The following is a 16,294-nucleotide window of genomic DNA, read 5'->3' as shown; positions in this document are numbered from 1 at the left end:
TGAGAATGAGGAGTCCAGAGGGAAGACCCTGTTTTAAATGACTTTTATTGGATGCATTTTTTGGTGCTCTGAAAAACACGTCAAAAAAGGCTTGATTAAGCGCCCCATTTACATCAATGGGAAAGCGAGGCGTTAGTACATACAACATGCTTTATTACGCAAGCGTTTTAAAATAAAAACAAAAAAAAACGCCCAGCACCAAAAAAGCAGCATGTGGTCAATTCTGCGGTGCGTAAAATGCGCCAAATGTTCTTAGTCAGTGGGAGCCCTAATTCCGTGCAAAAAAAGCGCACACAAAATGCGTAATAAAAAAAAAGTCTATTTTAAAAGGTGCTTCACGAGAAATGCTGGTGTATTTGACACGTTTACACGTCATTTTTTTTATTTTTTTGGAGCGTCATGTGAACATGCCCTAAGGGAATTATTTTTCATTGACCCCTAGTTTCTATTGCAGCGCTGGGGAGAAGCCGGAAATCCGTTCTTGGGAAATTTTCATATTACTAACTTTCTTTTAATGTGTAGCTGGTTCCGCTGGACCGATTGGAATACGTCATCGATTCGCTGGACTACTGCGATCATCTACGGTTTTTTTAAAAAATAAAATGGTTAACGAGGATTGTGTGGGGGAGTTTTTTTTCAATAAATTTTTTTTTTCGTATGTCATTATGTCAATATTTTATTAGTGCCTTAGTAACGGCAGTTTTCTGTTTAACAGCGTCCATGACTTAGGCAGGGCTTAGGAAAGGCTAGCACTATCCCCCATTATTACCCCGGGACCCGCTGCCACCAGGAGTTTGGGAAGAGCCGGGTACGATCAAGTACCCGACCCTCTGCCACAATGGTCGGGTACTGGGGCGACTGCAGGTCCCCAGCCATTTTTCATAATCAGCAGCCACAGCCTCGCATTACAAGGGTGGGAAAGTCCACGGTGTTTGGCTCATCCCAGCATAATACCACCAGCCTGCAGTCACCCCACTACCCGACCACTGCTCCAGATGGTGGAGTACTGGACTGCACCCGGCTCTTGCCAACACTCCTGGTGGCGGTGGGTAGCGGGGTAATAGGGCGGTTGTGCTAGCCTTGTTACTGGCTGACACTAAGCCCCGCCTTAGTAATGTATGATCATCACAGTAGTCCAGCGAATCTATGACGTAGTCCAATGGGTCCAGCGGAACATGCAAGACGAAAAAAACAAAGGACTGACTGACTGACGCACGCACGCACGCACACACACCTTACCGGCTTTCCCCCTACAACCTGGCTTCTATGCTGGTCGCTATGAAGTGCGCATGCCGGAGCATGCGCAGTCAGGACGACAGAAGCATAGGAGGAGATAGTCGGGAGCCGACCCCATTTCCTATGCCCTGTGTCGTGAAGAGACATACACAGATGCAATAAAAAATGGCAGTCCCCATAAAAATAAAAGAAAAATAAAATCAAATATTTAATTAAATAAAAACACTTTAAAAAAAAAACACTACTTTTTTTTTTATGACACCTTTTTCCTTTAAACGAAGGCCCTCAAAGTGTAAAAATGTTGCCCCTGAAGCACGTTCACCATCTTTTAAATGCTAGTACGTCTTAGTACCGGAATATATATTTTCTAATGTTATTTACCAGATGTTTAATATACGTTGGATCATTGTAATCCACTGATCCGTCCTCTGGATTGATGTTCAGCTTGTCACGCAGCGGCGTCCTCCCTGGGGTGGCTCCAATAACTGGCTTCGGGGTCATGCCACTTCGCGGGGTCAATCCTTCTGAACTTTGAGATGGGGTTCTAGAAAACGGAAAGAGTAAAACGGTCAAAACCAGTTATAGATACTAAATCGTATCAGTCCCAGCAATTATTAACGTAGAGCAAACCGCACAGCGCCTCATGTATAAAAACTAGTGGAAGCTACGATCAGACCATAGGGTCAGTATGTGGCAATGTAGAAGCCTCCACTGTAAAGCCACAATTTATAGGAGGTTTGCAAGGGAGGCTTCCAGCTTGGCAGGACGGCCTTGTAAACTAGACCGGCTGCTGCCCCGGCTTAGTCTCCCACCGGAAGAACTTTGCAAGGCTGCCCCGATCCATTACATAAAATGGAGGAACACCCATGAGATAATCCCAAAAAGAGAGTATCTCATGGGGATAAGACATTATGGAGAGGGACACTCACTCCGGACTCCTCTCTATGAGACAAATCAGAAGCTCTTGCTTTGGTGTTCCGGTCCAGCCATTCTTTTTAATGGCCAGCATATAATACATTTGCCCTTCAGCGTGAAATGTCTGGCTGACTGCAGCTCCTCGGACAGTAACAGCTGATTTAGTCGGGGACCCGGGCAATTAGTTGACGACCTGGCCATCTTTAGTTTAATAGATGGGTTGTTGTCTTGATCCCCTATAACTCTTCACTGTTCAGAACAGCAAAAGAAACAAAAGCTGCAGCATCGGTTAAAATAAAAAAAAGTTTTCACCCACATTGACCAATCACAGTGCAACTTTTTAGCTACACTAAATTTTGTGCCGTTTTTAGCCATGTGAAATGTATAGATAAAAAAGAACCTTATTTAAGAATTGGGTCCTCCAGGCGAGCAGCTCTGCATCCTGTATACATAGATATACGCTGCGGTCTCTGACTACTGACACTCATGCCGTTTGGAGGACTATGTTCCTTCTAGGAGACCTCACACCGTATACATGGAATGATGACAATTTGGTTCACCTGAATGGTGTGGACAGCACAGTATTAGGAGTCTGAACGACTTGTCTCTGTGGTGTAACGCCGGAGAAGTCGCTCTCATGTAGTGGGGTGTTGAGCCCACCCTTCAGAGGAGTATCCACATTTGTAAGTGCCATCAGGTTCTGGGCTTCCTGAAAATACACAAAAATATTACGACGAAATGCAATTTTACGTCCATCTATAACAACTGGGGCTCATAATCTGCAGTGAAACTACAACTCCCAACATCCTGCATGCTCTAGTTCTACAAAAGCTGGAGAGCCACAGGTTAAAGGGGTCCACTTTGGACAATCCTACTGTTAGAAGGTTCCTCTGACAATAAGGAAAAAGAGAGAGTCTTTATAATCACAATCCACTCTGGCCAAGAAATGAGGATCCTGAACAGAGGACCCACTATATATTAAAGGGGTTTTCCACCTTCTGACAACTAATGGCCTATCCACCGGATAGATCAGTTCATGATCTGTGGGGGTCCGACACGCCTCCGTGCACCGGCCGTACATGCCGAAAGCAGATAGCTCCGGCCACGGAAGAGCGGATGAGCTGCAGTACTGGGGTATTCAAGTGAATAGAAGCGGACCTGCAGTTCTGCAACACGGTGGATCGGTCATCAGTTCTCAGAAGGTAGAAAACCCTTTAACTCAGAATTCTCTAATAGGATGTAGGAAAATAGGTTCTCTCTACTGCACAAAAGGACTTCTTTAAAGGGGTTTTCCCATCATGGACATTTATGGCATATCCACATAACTGCCATTCACTTCTATGGGTGTTACAGAAACAGCGCAGCTCAGCGAGCTATGCTGTTTTCTACTTACATGGTTGGAAATTACAAGTGGAAGCGGGAACCGAGAAAGCTAGAACGGAGTTTATGGGGCCCCGTTCTAGAGATGGGTGCGGGTCCCAGAGGTGGGTCCCACATCTATCTGACATTTATGGCGTATTCTGTGGCTACGTCATTAATGTCCCTGAAAAACCCATTTAAGTCTTGTAACTAACAAGGTAAATAAAGTTCCAGGCCTCATAGTAATAGACGATGTGCAGCATAGTCACATGCTTGCCAATATTTACATTGACATGTCTCCACTTGAAGTTTTATGACGTCTCAGTGACAATTACTCCTCTACTTGGACCGCCAGGTCATAGTATAGTGAATCTTCTATAACCCAGCATTCATTTCAGAAAATCTAATAATCCGGCACGTGTTTGTTTCACATTGTACGGATAGCGTCTTTACATTCTACGTTGGGCTATCTTCCTAAATCCCCAAATCGCTAACAAGTGGGGTTTATATACTTTACTCAGAATACTGGATAATCAGACACCTATCAGGTGATTTCCGGCCACTGTGTACGCAGCTCTAATGCATCTGAATGCAGAAATGGCAATTTCCTGATTAGACCAGTAAACTTTTCTGTTGCGGCATACTGTACTAGGACGCATCATATCTGGTTGATAATATTACCGGACTCTGAACATACGACATTATGGCTGACAGCTATTATATCACCTGCAGTATGCGGTCCTGGGCGGCCGGTGTTTTGGGTGTTCTGAGGGCGATGCTGTTATTAGCGACATTATATTCCGATAACAAGGTGCTGGATGCAGAATTCGTGATTCCAGATTCTTCAGCTGTCTGCCGAGCAACCTCACTGGCCTGTCCAATCTTCACCACTTCTTCTAACTCTGCATCAGAAATCTAAAGGGAAAAGAGATTACGGAAAAAAGTCATTGTGAGTAGAATAATATACATTTATTAATATCTCCACCAGAGTGAGAGTACGGCGCATTCAGCGCCCCCTTGTGGACAAACCCGTCAAAGGGAATTTAGATTCCTTAGCACAAAGCGAATGGTTAATCAAGCTTACGGGGAGGAAGAAGGAAGAACAGAAGGAAAAAGCGCCACGCGGTGCGGAAATCCCGACAAAGAAAATAATAGACACAGGTGTAAGAATATCCAGGTACAACTCTGAATAAGCGCATAGAAGTGATGTAGTTGCTGCTGCTTCCTAGCCGGAGGGACCACAGGGCTCCACCACGTGGTTTAGGAGCGGCATATGAATGCTACTCAGCCTTTTTGCTAGGCAAATTGCAGCTCGCAGCACTAAATTCTCCCTAGATGTGCGCATTCTACGCCATAGATGTCAGTAGTTTGTATACCCCTTTGACTGATAAATTATCCCCAATCCATAGAATACGTAATACTCGAATCACTGGGGGCTCCCACTGATAACGGGGGTCCCAAACCGCAGTGAGGAGGACATTGAATGGAGCGGCGGTCGATTTTGCACGATGCTGCTCCATTAAAAGTGAATGACTGAAACAGTGAAGTATAGAGCTTGGTTGTTTCCATCAGTCCTATAGACAGTCAGCGGAACGGCACACGCATGCTTGACCGCCGCTCCATTCTAGCTCCTCCTCGCTGCAGGGTGGGGGGGGGTGCAGTGAGGAGGATACCGGGAATCGGGACCCCTGTTCTCACGATCGGTAGGGATTCCACAGATCAAAATATGATCACCTATCCTGTGGATAAATTATAATTTAGGATTCTGGGAAAACTTTGTAACTTCAAAGCCAACGAGTAAGCAGTGCCGCATTTTATAGGGAGTAAAGAAGGAAACCGGAACATTATTCCACAGGATTATTCTGTTCCCTGTGAGGTCTGGAAAGGAGAGATAAAAATTCCAAACTTTACAGACAAATACAAACCTGAGGTGAGGGAAGAACCAGCTTGCTTCTCTTCTTCGTCAGCTCGGACACCCCGACAGTAGTCTGCAGGATTGCGGCCGGCAGGTCAGACTCCTTTTTCCGCTTTATATTCTGCTTGTCCTTCTTTCTCTCTTTTGTTTCTTTTTCACTGGCCGCAAAATAATGAAATGATTAATTCAGTTGTGTTAACCAGACAAACTCTGTCTCCCCCGCTATAGACTAATGTAACGCTGACCCATTGATATGAGGTGCGAAGGAAAACTGGACAAGTGGACCTCAGTAATCGATGTCAATTAATCTTTCAGTCGTTCTTTGCTATGGCTTGTTGTATTATTAAGGAGGGGGACTTAATATCTAACTTTGCATAAAACACATTTAGGGCATATTCACAAGTGGCAAATTTGTCCCCGAAAGGTTGTTACGGTCGTGACACCAAATATGTATATATTATTTTATGTTTTGGGACTTCTATATAATAAAGTTTGTTTATTGTGAAAAATTAGCATTTGTGGGTGTTTTTTTTTTACAAAAATGTTTTGTACTTAACATTACTATTTCTTAAATTAATTTAACTTTAATCCCAAAGGAGGATTTTTATGTTATAACTTTAATGTCCTGGCATATATCGATACGTTATGACATTAGCCTGTGTACGGAATACCGAAGTATAACCTAACAGGCCAGGCAGCCCTGAGGTCCATCAATAAGACCTGGGGCTGTCTGTTACTAGAGGACATGTTCCTCGTTTGCAGGGAGTCCCTGTGACGCAAGCAAAGGGGGGACGGTCCCCTCCCCCTCAATCTTTCCCTTTAATACTGCGATCAGCGTTGATCACGGCATTCAAGGCGTTAACAGCGGAGATTAGAGGTTTCTCTTATCTTTGTCGTTAGAGCGAGGCTGCGGATGTGCATTACAGCCGCTACCCATGTGATCAGCATGACACGTTTGCAGGTCATGATGCGGCAACATCCTGTCATTCTGGACGAGCAAACTAGTCACGCGTCAGTAAGCCGTTGAGACGCAAAAGCCTGGCAAAAACGGCGCAGTGTGGCGCAGTTTGTTTTTGTTTAAGCACCACAAAACCTGCTAGTGTGAATACATCCTAAACGCAGTCTTTAGCAGAGAACGCTTACGATCGGAGCTCCCCGTCCAGGTCCTGCTGCCGCAGTTTTCGGAAGTCGGCGTTCAGCGCGTCATAGTTCTCCTCAGAGGTGTCATAAAAGCCCGGGGCCGGTTTCTTCTCAAACGGAATCTCTGCATTGTAGTCGACGCCGCGATTCTTTTTCCTTTTCTTCGGTATCTCGATCCCCGCTGCTCGAAGCTCTCGCCTTTTCTGGAGAGCCGCCAAACGCCTGAGAGCGACCAACATGATCGTCAAAAAGGTGTAGACAAGACAGGAGATCATTTACAGGCACAACAAGGAATAACTGGTACATCACTAAAACTAACCTGTCCAACAAATACAGAACATATTAACCCTTGTAGGATAAGAATGCTGGACAGAAGTGTCTCCATCTCTAGTAAAAGACTCCGCTCAATCATACAAGTAACAATACTGAATACAGGAGGAGATCGGATCCATCCATAACCCTGTGTGCTCAACACACCTCGCTTCCTCCAGCTGCTTCTCTCTGGCTTTCCTCTTGGCCTTTTTACCCTGGGTGTTCGCAAGACGAGCTCTGGCCTCAGACAACATCTCAAGCTCATCTGCAAGTAATAGATATCGCATACGTTCAGGCTACAGAGTCAGAAAAGTCACAAGGTGCAAAGAAAAAAAAGAAACAAAAAAAAAACAGGAAGTAACAGATTGGTCGCTACATTCGTGGGGGAAATTGGAATATTGGTACGGCCCTGAAAGTATTTCTCGTTACGATCTTCTGATCCATCAATAGATAGGATGGTGGGTCTGTCAGCGGAGACCCCTACTGATTTGTAGAATGACAGGCCCCGCCCGCTGATGTGCCGTGTCCCCTTCAGGGTGGAGATTTTGTATCCTGAATAACATTGATCACTTCCCCGATCATTCCCGGTGTAAACAGGGAAATCAGCCGATGACCGAGCAACCGCTCGTTCATCGGCTGATCGTATTGTTTACGCAGCTCAAAATATTATCATTGTCGGCAGCACGTCTGTAAGCAGGGAGATGTGCTGCCAACATGATGGAAATGTATGGGGACGAGCGATCGTACCAACAAGCGCTCGTCTCCATACATAGCTCCTTGTGTAAGGAGCAAACAAGTGCCGATCAGTCTCATTTATCGGATCCGTTCAATTCAAAAAAGGCTGCCTGCCGGCAGAAATAAGCCCTGTTTTCCAACCATTATTAAAGAGTAAAAATAAAAAAGTCTTTATTCAATTTGCAACAAGGACAGACCACATGAAATTTAAAAGTTAATGTCCATTTCTGACAGCAATTAGCAGTGCCAGACGTAAGAGCTCTGTCTAGAAAGGGTTAAGTACCACAACCACAGAGCGCTACATGCAGTTAGTTATTAGTTAGATTCAAAGGTAGAAGCCCCCCCGACATGTTTCGCTATGATGTAGCGTCCTCAGGGGTATCGGGGCCAACGCCAACGTTATTTCTGCCGGCAGGCAGCTTTTTTTAAATTTAACTGTTGCTTGCCCACCAACTATTGAGGTCCGCTCCATTGTATTTATCGGATCCGCGCTCGTTTTTATGACCAAAATTGGCCGGTGTAACAGAACCCTAACTCTATATACACTGATAAGGCTCTGCATACAGCTCCCCCGTCACACCCTGGTCTCCGGGGGAGAGGCTGTGCTCCATCTCTTCCTGCAGACTGTAAGAATCTTAGAGACTTCTCAGTCAATGAACTTCTGTTCTTCTCAGCTGCCATAAAGCACACACCTCTTGCTGCACTTTCTATACAGACAATACCCACAATGACGTTTTCATAAATAAATACCTGCAACACTTAAAAATAAAACAAACTCATTTTCCATCTATAGGCTATGCTCACACGGGGTATTTTGCCAAGTTTTTTGACGCGGAAACCGCGTTGCAAAACTCGGCAGAAACGGCCCGAGAACGCCTCCCATTGATTTCAATGAGAGGCGTCGGCGTCTTTTTCCCGCGAGCAGTAAAACTGCCTCGCGGGAAAAAGAAGCGACATGCCCTATCTTCGGGCACTTCCGCCTCTGACCTCCCATTGACTTCAATGGGAGGCAGGAGAAAGCGTATTTTGCGCTGTTTTATGCCCGCGGCGCTCAATGGCCGCGGGCGAAAAATGGCGCGATAATTGCCGCGAAAATCGGCATGCAGGGAGAGGAATATCTGCCTCAAAGTTCCAAACGGAATTTTGAGGCAGATATTCCTCCCCCAAAATACTCCGTGTGAACATAGCCTTATACTTAAATCTAAATAATGAAACTAAAATGAAATTCATGACACTTTTCCTTTAAAGAGGAGCGGTCACCTCTCCGGACATGTCTGTTTTAGTAAATAATTGTATTCCCCATTTAACCCCTTAGTGACCAGCCCATTTTAGGCCCTAATGACCAAGCTATTTTATTCGTTTTTCTATAGTCGCATTCAAAGAGCTATAACGTTTTTATTTTTTCGTCTACATAGCTGTATGAGGACTTGTTTTTTGCGGGATTAGTTGTGCTTTTTAATGGCACCATTTTTGGGTACATATAATTTTTTTATTAACTTTTATGAACTTTTTTTGGGGGAATTATAAAAAAAAAAAACTGAAATTCCGCCATTGTTCAATGCGTTTTTAAATTGACGCCGTTCACTATGCGACGTAAATAACATGTTACCTTTATTCTATGGGTCGGTACGATTACGGCGATACCACATGTGTAGAGGTTTTTATGTTTTACGACTTTTGCACAATAAAAACACTTTTGAACTAACATTATTTGTTTTTGCATCGTCGCTTTCCAAGAGCTGTCATTTTTTTATTTTTCCATCAATGTAGTGATTTTTTGGGCTTGTTTTCTGCGGGACGAGACGTAGTCTTGATTGGTACTGTTTTGGGGTATATGGGACTTATTAATTCATTTTTATTATGACTTTTTTGGGGGGCAATGGAAAAAAATTGCAATTTCGCCATAGTTTTTTGCGTTTTTTTTTACGGTGTTCACCTTGCGGTTTAAATGACATATTAACTTTATTAATGGAGTCATTACGGTCGCGGCGATACCACATATGTGTAATTATTTTTTTTTTTTTACACTTTTACTAAATAAAACCACTTTTTATGGAAAAAAATGTTTTATTTTTTTACTGTACTTTTTATTAATAATCTTTATTTCACTTTGATGACTGATTTTATTAGTCCCACTAGGGGACTTTACTGTGCGATCTTCCGATCGCTGCTATAATGCTCTGGTATACTTCGTATACCAGAGCATTATTGCCTGTCAGTGTAAATCTGACAGGCAATCTTTTAGGACGTGCCTCCGGCGCGTCCTAACAGGCATATGTCCAGGGCAGACCTGGGGGCTTTTATCAGTCCCCCGGCTGCCATGACACCCCATCGGAGACCCGCGATTGCATTCGCGGGCCGCCGATGGGTGACAGAGGGAGCGCACTCCCTCTGTAAACAAAGTTAAATGCCGCGGTCGCTATTGACGGCGGCATTTAACGGGTTAAACGGCCGCGATCGAAGTAAACTTCGATCGCGGGCGTTGGAGCAGGAGCTCAGCTGTCATCAGACAGCAGAGCCCCGGCTCCTGCCTGCACAGGAGACCCGTGCAGGACTTAGACTAGGCGAACGTTAAAAGGCGTATTGGTGGTCACTAAGGGGTTAATAACTATTCTGCAACATCTTTTCTTGGAACTCTGTATGGAGCCGTTCCTCTATTATTCCTCCTACAAATTTATAAAAAAAATTGACAACTGGGACTTTACACAGTCTGTCAGCACTGATTGGTGATTGGACAGCATCAGTCTGTGTAGGGACACACCTCCAACTGGTTTCACCCAGTTATCAATTTAGTTAAAAATTTGTAGGTGGAATAACAGAGGAACGGTACATTAAGTGATGATAAAAGGGATAAGAAATAATTTTCCAATAAACTCCCATCTATGAGCCCACTCAGCCATTCAGAGAAGTAGAGAAGGCCCACAGGACACACATCTCTGCAGCCTCTGAACACGGTGCCCCCAACTGTCTCACCATTTAGTGGGTGCTACTGTGCCAAACACCTCAACTTTGTTGAGGCACCGTGTAGATGCACGAATAGAATGGAAGCTTGCTCTGGGGATTTAAAGGCAAATGATCTTATTTAAAAAATCCCTATCATTTTGTGTCTACAGCTACTATACAGGCCTATATATTTCCCTGGTAACCGAACAAATCCTGCCTGGTCTGACCCTGCAGTCATATTGCTTTCCGTTAGTAAGTAGTGGATTGACGGAAGGGAGTGTGACTGCAGGATCAGACTACGCAGGGCTTCTTTGTAGTCTGTTGCCTTGGATATACAGGAATGTATATGAACTGTAGACACAAAAAGGGGGATCTTTGGCTTTTTTCAAATTGCTTCATTTTTTATTTTCTATGCATTGGAATCATATTTTAAAAATGTGCGAAAGTGGACATACCCTTTATATCCCATTAAAACCTTCAATGAAAATCAGTGTTATGGTTTTTCACCAGTAGAAGATAATACAAGAGCTTGAAAGATGTCGTGGTAAATTGCAATGCGCAGAGGGTGATATCAGTGTCCCTACAGCATAATCCACTGGTATATAAAAAACCCAAACCGCTACTATACCTTCATCCATATCCACAGGGTCCGGCCTGGCAGGTTTGGTCTCAGGATTTGGGTCGATTTCTCCAGGTTTAAGCTTTCGAGGGTCATCGGCCGCCTCCTCCTCATTATCCCTCTGAGCGGCCTTATCTCTGAAAAGGGAAAATGAAAAATAATTGAATTCAATTGTGGATAAGCGGTTACCAGACACGTCTGCCGCTACTTATCTCTGGAGGAAACCGTATCGGAAGAGTTTAAATCCAACCTTTCTGACCCTTCCTTCAGTCAGGCTATTCCCATACACAATAGATCAGGAGTCTCCAACCTGCGGTTCCAGCTGTTGCGAAACTACAACTCCCAGCAAGCCAACATTAGTCGATCGTTACGTTTACCAGCATGTAACGGCACTTCTGAGATTTCCGTTTCGATCTCCATATAACGTTGCCTTGTCCATTCATATCAAGGGCTGCGATGGAGAAGAATAACATTCCCCAAAAAAATAAAAGGAGAGCAGATCTCGCAGAACTAAAGTAAAACTGTGTATCAACTGTACTCCCATAATGCACTGCTTCCTGGGGAGTCCTCAGATGAATACAGCAAAAATCTCTTTTTCTGGTAGTTTGCTACAATGTATCAGGGCAGGTAAAATATGACTGGATACAACTGGAACAAAATCTCAGCTGTAAAAAGTCAGCGGAGAGCTGTGAAGTACTAGATTTGTACTGGTTTCCCACTTCTGAATGCAAATAAGAAAAATCCTATTCACTAGTGAAGAACTGAAAACACACAGGGGAATGTATGTATGTAGGGGGGTCGCCCAATGCTAAAAAAAAAAAAGTTGTGAATTACTGCAGTATGCAATGACTAAGCACTATATACATAACCTGGGTATATACACGTCATAGGTGGGGGCTCCCCTCAGGACGGAGAGCCATTAGTGTGCAGGGTTCCTGTATACCCAGTGTTACTTACAGTAAGTACTCATAGTGCTCCAAACACTGGGCGGCCGTCCTGCCGATGATCGGGGCGATCGTTCGCCACTGCGTGGGCATTAGCTTGGCCAGATGCAGCAGCTTCTCTTCCTCCTCACGTGACCACTCGGTCTTCTTGATACTGGGGTCCAGCCACTCATACCTACAGATCACAGGAGAGAACAGCAGTCAGGACACTTCCCAGCCGGCAGCTTTTGGGTGCCACGTCTGGTTGGTAGAGAAAAGGGCGCTATCTTTCTGCATGATGATTCACTAGGACACGAGACGTCCACATTACCATCGGGCTTTGCACTGCTTGGCGGACTTCCTGTGCAGCAAAGAGGCGATACGAGACCACTGGTTTTTGCCATATTTCATAACAGCCGCCTTCAGGATTTCATCCTATTAGAGAAATAAAAAAAATGTAATAAGTAAAATGTGCACCCACACGTGGCCAATTTGTAGTGGATTTATCCGCAGCTAAACCAAACGGAATAAGCGCGAATTGTGGTGCGGATTCACCCCTTCTATATTAAAAAGCGTGAAATCCCCTGTGAACATCCTTAAAGGGGAACTAAACTTTTTAAAAAAAAGACTTTTGACATACAGTGACAAGTCAGAAATTTTGATCAGTGGGGTCCGAGCACTGAGACCCCTACCGATCGCTAAAACAAAGTGACAAAAGCGCTCAGGTGAGAGCCGTGCCGCTTCGTTTCTGATCGACCTTCCTCGGAGCGGTGTACGGGCTCAATAGAAAGTCTATACTGCTCGCTCAGCTTTCCGATCAGAAATAAAGGGGCACAGCTCCCAGACGAGCGCTTCTGCTGCTTCGTTTTAGGGATCGGTGGGGGTCGCAGTGCTCGGACCACCACCGACCAAGACTTCTGTCACGTCACTATGACATGTCCAGTTTTGTTTTTTTTAAATTCAGTTACCCTTTAACAAAATGAGCATGAAAATCAGCAGCGTGCTCTGATATCTGTGTGGAGAATGTTCTGCAGCACGTGGATCAGATCTCATCCGCATGGCTGGGACGGTAATCTGCGGCGGACTTTCTGTGCGCAAATCTGTAGCCTGTGTTATTTATGATGAATAAGAAAGACTGCTCCTCAATTACATGTATAAAAGAAAAAAATGCCCTCCCTCCGACACTGCTGCGGGGCTCAGGTCCGTGCATGTCCCCCCTCCTCTCTCTGTATGTGCAATGTATGGAACCTCCGTACAGAGAGGATGTCCCCGCCTCGGCCACGTCACACACCATCAATATGCGGTGTACTGGTTATCCACAGCACTCACTCACTTGGGATATCTCCACTCGATTTCAGCGGGATGCAAATTCCAAGTCCAGAGATCCTTTCTGGACGATCAATTGATGCAAAAAAACTTGGACGCCATCCGTATGGCAAAGGTGTAAAAGGGTTCAATGAACACATCCTAATAACAAAGTGACACGTTACCACTCCTGCTAATTAAGTAAAGAGGCTCTGTCACCACATTACAAGTGCCCTGTCTCCTACATAAGGAGATCAGCGCTATAATGTAGGTGACAGCAGTGCTTTTTATTTAATAAAACGATCTATTTTCACCACTTTATTAGCGATTTTAGATTTATGCTAATGAGCTTTCTTAATGCCCAAGTGGGCGTATTTTTACTTTAGACCAAGTGGGCGTTGTACAGAGGAGTGTATAACACTGACCAATCAGCATCATGCACTCCTCTCCATTCATTTATACAGCACATAGGGATCCTGCTAGATCCTTATGTGCTCTCTTATACTGACACATTAATACTGAAGTGTTTAGACAGTGAATAGACATTCCACGGGATGTCTATTCACAATCCCTGCACTTCGTTACTCTGCCTGTGGTAGTTACAGCAGAGGAAGCGTCATCTCGTTGTAACCCGTCATTTACCGCGTAATCTCGCGAGATCACGCTTCCTCTGCTGTAACTACCACAGACAGAGTAACAAAGTGCAGAGATTATGAATAGACATCCCGCGGAATGTCTATTCACTGTCTAAACACTTCAGTATCGTTAATGTGTTAGTATAAGGGTATGTTCACACGGCAGCGTCCGTAACGGCTGAAATTACGGGGCTGTTTTCAGGAGAAGACAGCTCCGTAATTTCAGCCGTCATGGCATGTGCAGGCGCTTTATTGTAGCTGTTTTTCCATGGTGTCAATGGGAAACGGCTCCATTTACGTCTCAAGAAGTGACAGGCACTTCTTTGACGCGGGCGTCTTTTACGCGCCGCCTCTTGACAGCGGCTCGTAAAAAAATGACCGTCGGCACAGAACATCGTAAGACCCATTCAAATGAATGGGCAGATGTTTGCCAATGCTTTTGAGCCGAATTTTCGGACGTAATTCAGGGCTAAAACGCCCGAATTACGTCCGTAAATAGTGTGTGTGAACCCAGTCTAAGAAAGCACATAAGTATCTAGCAGGATCCCTATGTGATGTTTAAATGAATGGAGAGAAGTGCATGACGCTGATTGGTCACTGATTGGTCAGCGTCATACACTCCCCTGTACAACGCCCAGTTGGTCTAAAGTAAAAATATGCCCAGTTGGGAATTAAGACACTCATTAGCATAAATCTAAAATAGCTAATAAAGTGGTGAAAATGGATCATTTTTTTTTAAAATAAGCACTGCGGTCACCTACATTACAGCGCCGATCACATTATGTAGGAGATCGGGCACTTATAATGTGGTGACAGAGCCTCTTTAAACACGTTTACACCTTTGCCATACGGATTCTGTCCTCAAGTTTTTTTTGCATACCATCAATATGTGACACGACGGCAGCAGAGACAGGCAGCGCTAGGAAGGGGTGGGCAAGTACAGACTTATGCGGCGCGGCTACGTAACTATTTTTTTTCTTTTTTCGACTTTTATAATCTGTCCCGAGTCTTCATGGTCTTTCTGAGAGTCGGGCTCCTGACATTTGACTGCCCAGAGGTTCTTAAACCCACAATGTAAAGAAGTGACTCTGCTTAGGAACAGTTCAGACCAGCTCGGAGTGCTCTCCTGATCGCAGACCATTGGGACCTGCCACCTAGACGGCAACGACCTGCAGGACTACAAGTCCCAGCAAGCTTTAAATACCTACCCAGCAGAAGTGTAAAGACTACAACTCCCAGGTAAAAATAGATTTCTGGACAGAAGCCGCTGATGACCTGACCGAGCCTGCTGACACTTGTAGCTCTATAGGCGCTGTATGTTACTGTGGAATTCTAGTACTTGTAGTTCTACCTAGCTCCAAGTCATAGAGCACTAAAAGATTACCAGAAATACGAAGGGCTACAAGTCCAGGCATGTGGCCTCTGCTGCTGTAGAGGAACTACAACTCCCAGCATATTCTAACAACAAGCTCAGGAGGCACTGCAAGTCCCAGCAACAGCCCCATAGTAGTCCCAGCATGCTCTGCCGCACAGGTCGAACTACTGCTCCCAGCATGCTCTGGTGTAATGAACAACTGCTCCCAGCATGCTGCTGTAAAGAACTACTAGTCCGACTAGCAGCCGTGTATCTTATCATTGTGCAGCGGCGGCTCCGAGCACCACACAGGCCGCAGAACCGGCAGCATGGAGGCCTCTCCCGGCCCCGCATAGCGCTCTCTCCTCACCTCCGTGTTCCTCCACACCCCTCCTTTTATCATGATACGCGGCATGGCTGCGGTGCGCGCTCTCCGTCACAGGGAATAACGTCCGGTAATCGGTCGACACCGGGAACACGCGACACCGCGGCCGCTTGTTGTGGTTGCTGGTGACGCGCAGTTCAGGGGCGTGCAGAGCGTCTAATGTGAAGACTGTGATTAGCACAGCGCCCTCTGCTGACCGGAGGCCGGAACTGTTACTGCAGCCTCCCCCCTCAGCTTCACAAAACTTTATTACAGAAATGTACAGGAGACCCACAGGGGTCATGGATTGTCCTAAGTGGCATAGAAAAGTAGCAAGAGGGCCCAATAGTCCCTTTTTTTTGCGCCACCCTCACCACTTTTGTGGAACCGGAGCGTGGCCACAGCAGCCCACCAAATATATGATCATTTACGCCATTATAGTCTAAATCTACGCCAGCCGATTTCACTCTGTGGGGTGTAGCAAGGTAGTGGTCCATGCTGGGCCCATACCTTGCCACCACCCGACCAGTCTACTTTCC

The 16,294-nt window shown here is 45.2% G+C and overlaps 1 protein-coding gene across 1 annotated transcript in view; it reads right to left on the bottom strand.

Annotated features, from left to right (window-relative positions):
• CDC5L (cell division cycle 5 like) overlaps positions 1-15,941 on the bottom strand; it is a 28,642-nt gene extending 12,701 nt beyond the window's left edge. The window contains exons 1-10 of the mRNA XM_075860939.1: positions 15,762-15,941; positions 12,429-12,532; positions 12,132-12,293; positions 11,184-11,311; positions 7,043-7,142; positions 6,569-6,787; positions 5,436-5,583; positions 4,237-4,425; positions 2,712-2,860; positions 1,618-1,780 (exon numbers count right to left, since the gene is read on the bottom strand). Of these exons, the coding sequence (XP_075717054.1) occupies positions 1,618-1,780; positions 2,712-2,860; positions 4,237-4,425; positions 5,436-5,583; positions 6,569-6,787; positions 7,043-7,142; positions 11,184-11,311; positions 12,132-12,293; positions 12,429-12,532; positions 15,762-15,806 (1,407 nt within the window). The 5' untranslated portion in view covers positions 15,807-15,941. The remainder of the gene's footprint in view (positions 1-1,617; positions 1,781-2,711; positions 2,861-4,236; positions 4,426-5,435; positions 5,584-6,568; positions 6,788-7,042; positions 7,143-11,183; positions 11,312-12,131; positions 12,294-12,428; positions 12,533-15,761) is intronic.
• Positions 15,942-16,294: the final 353 nt, after the last annotated feature.

The sequence above is a fragment of the Rhinoderma darwinii genome, chromosome 4 (assembly GCF_050947455.1).
Source record: "Rhinoderma darwinii isolate aRhiDar2 chromosome 4, aRhiDar2.hap1, whole genome shotgun sequence".
Taxonomy (NCBI): domain Eukaryota; kingdom Metazoa; phylum Chordata; class Amphibia; order Anura; family Rhinodermatidae; genus Rhinoderma; species Rhinoderma darwinii.
The sequence above is the reverse complement of the archived record's forward strand: the minus strand, read 5'-3'. Positions and strand labels throughout refer to the sequence as shown.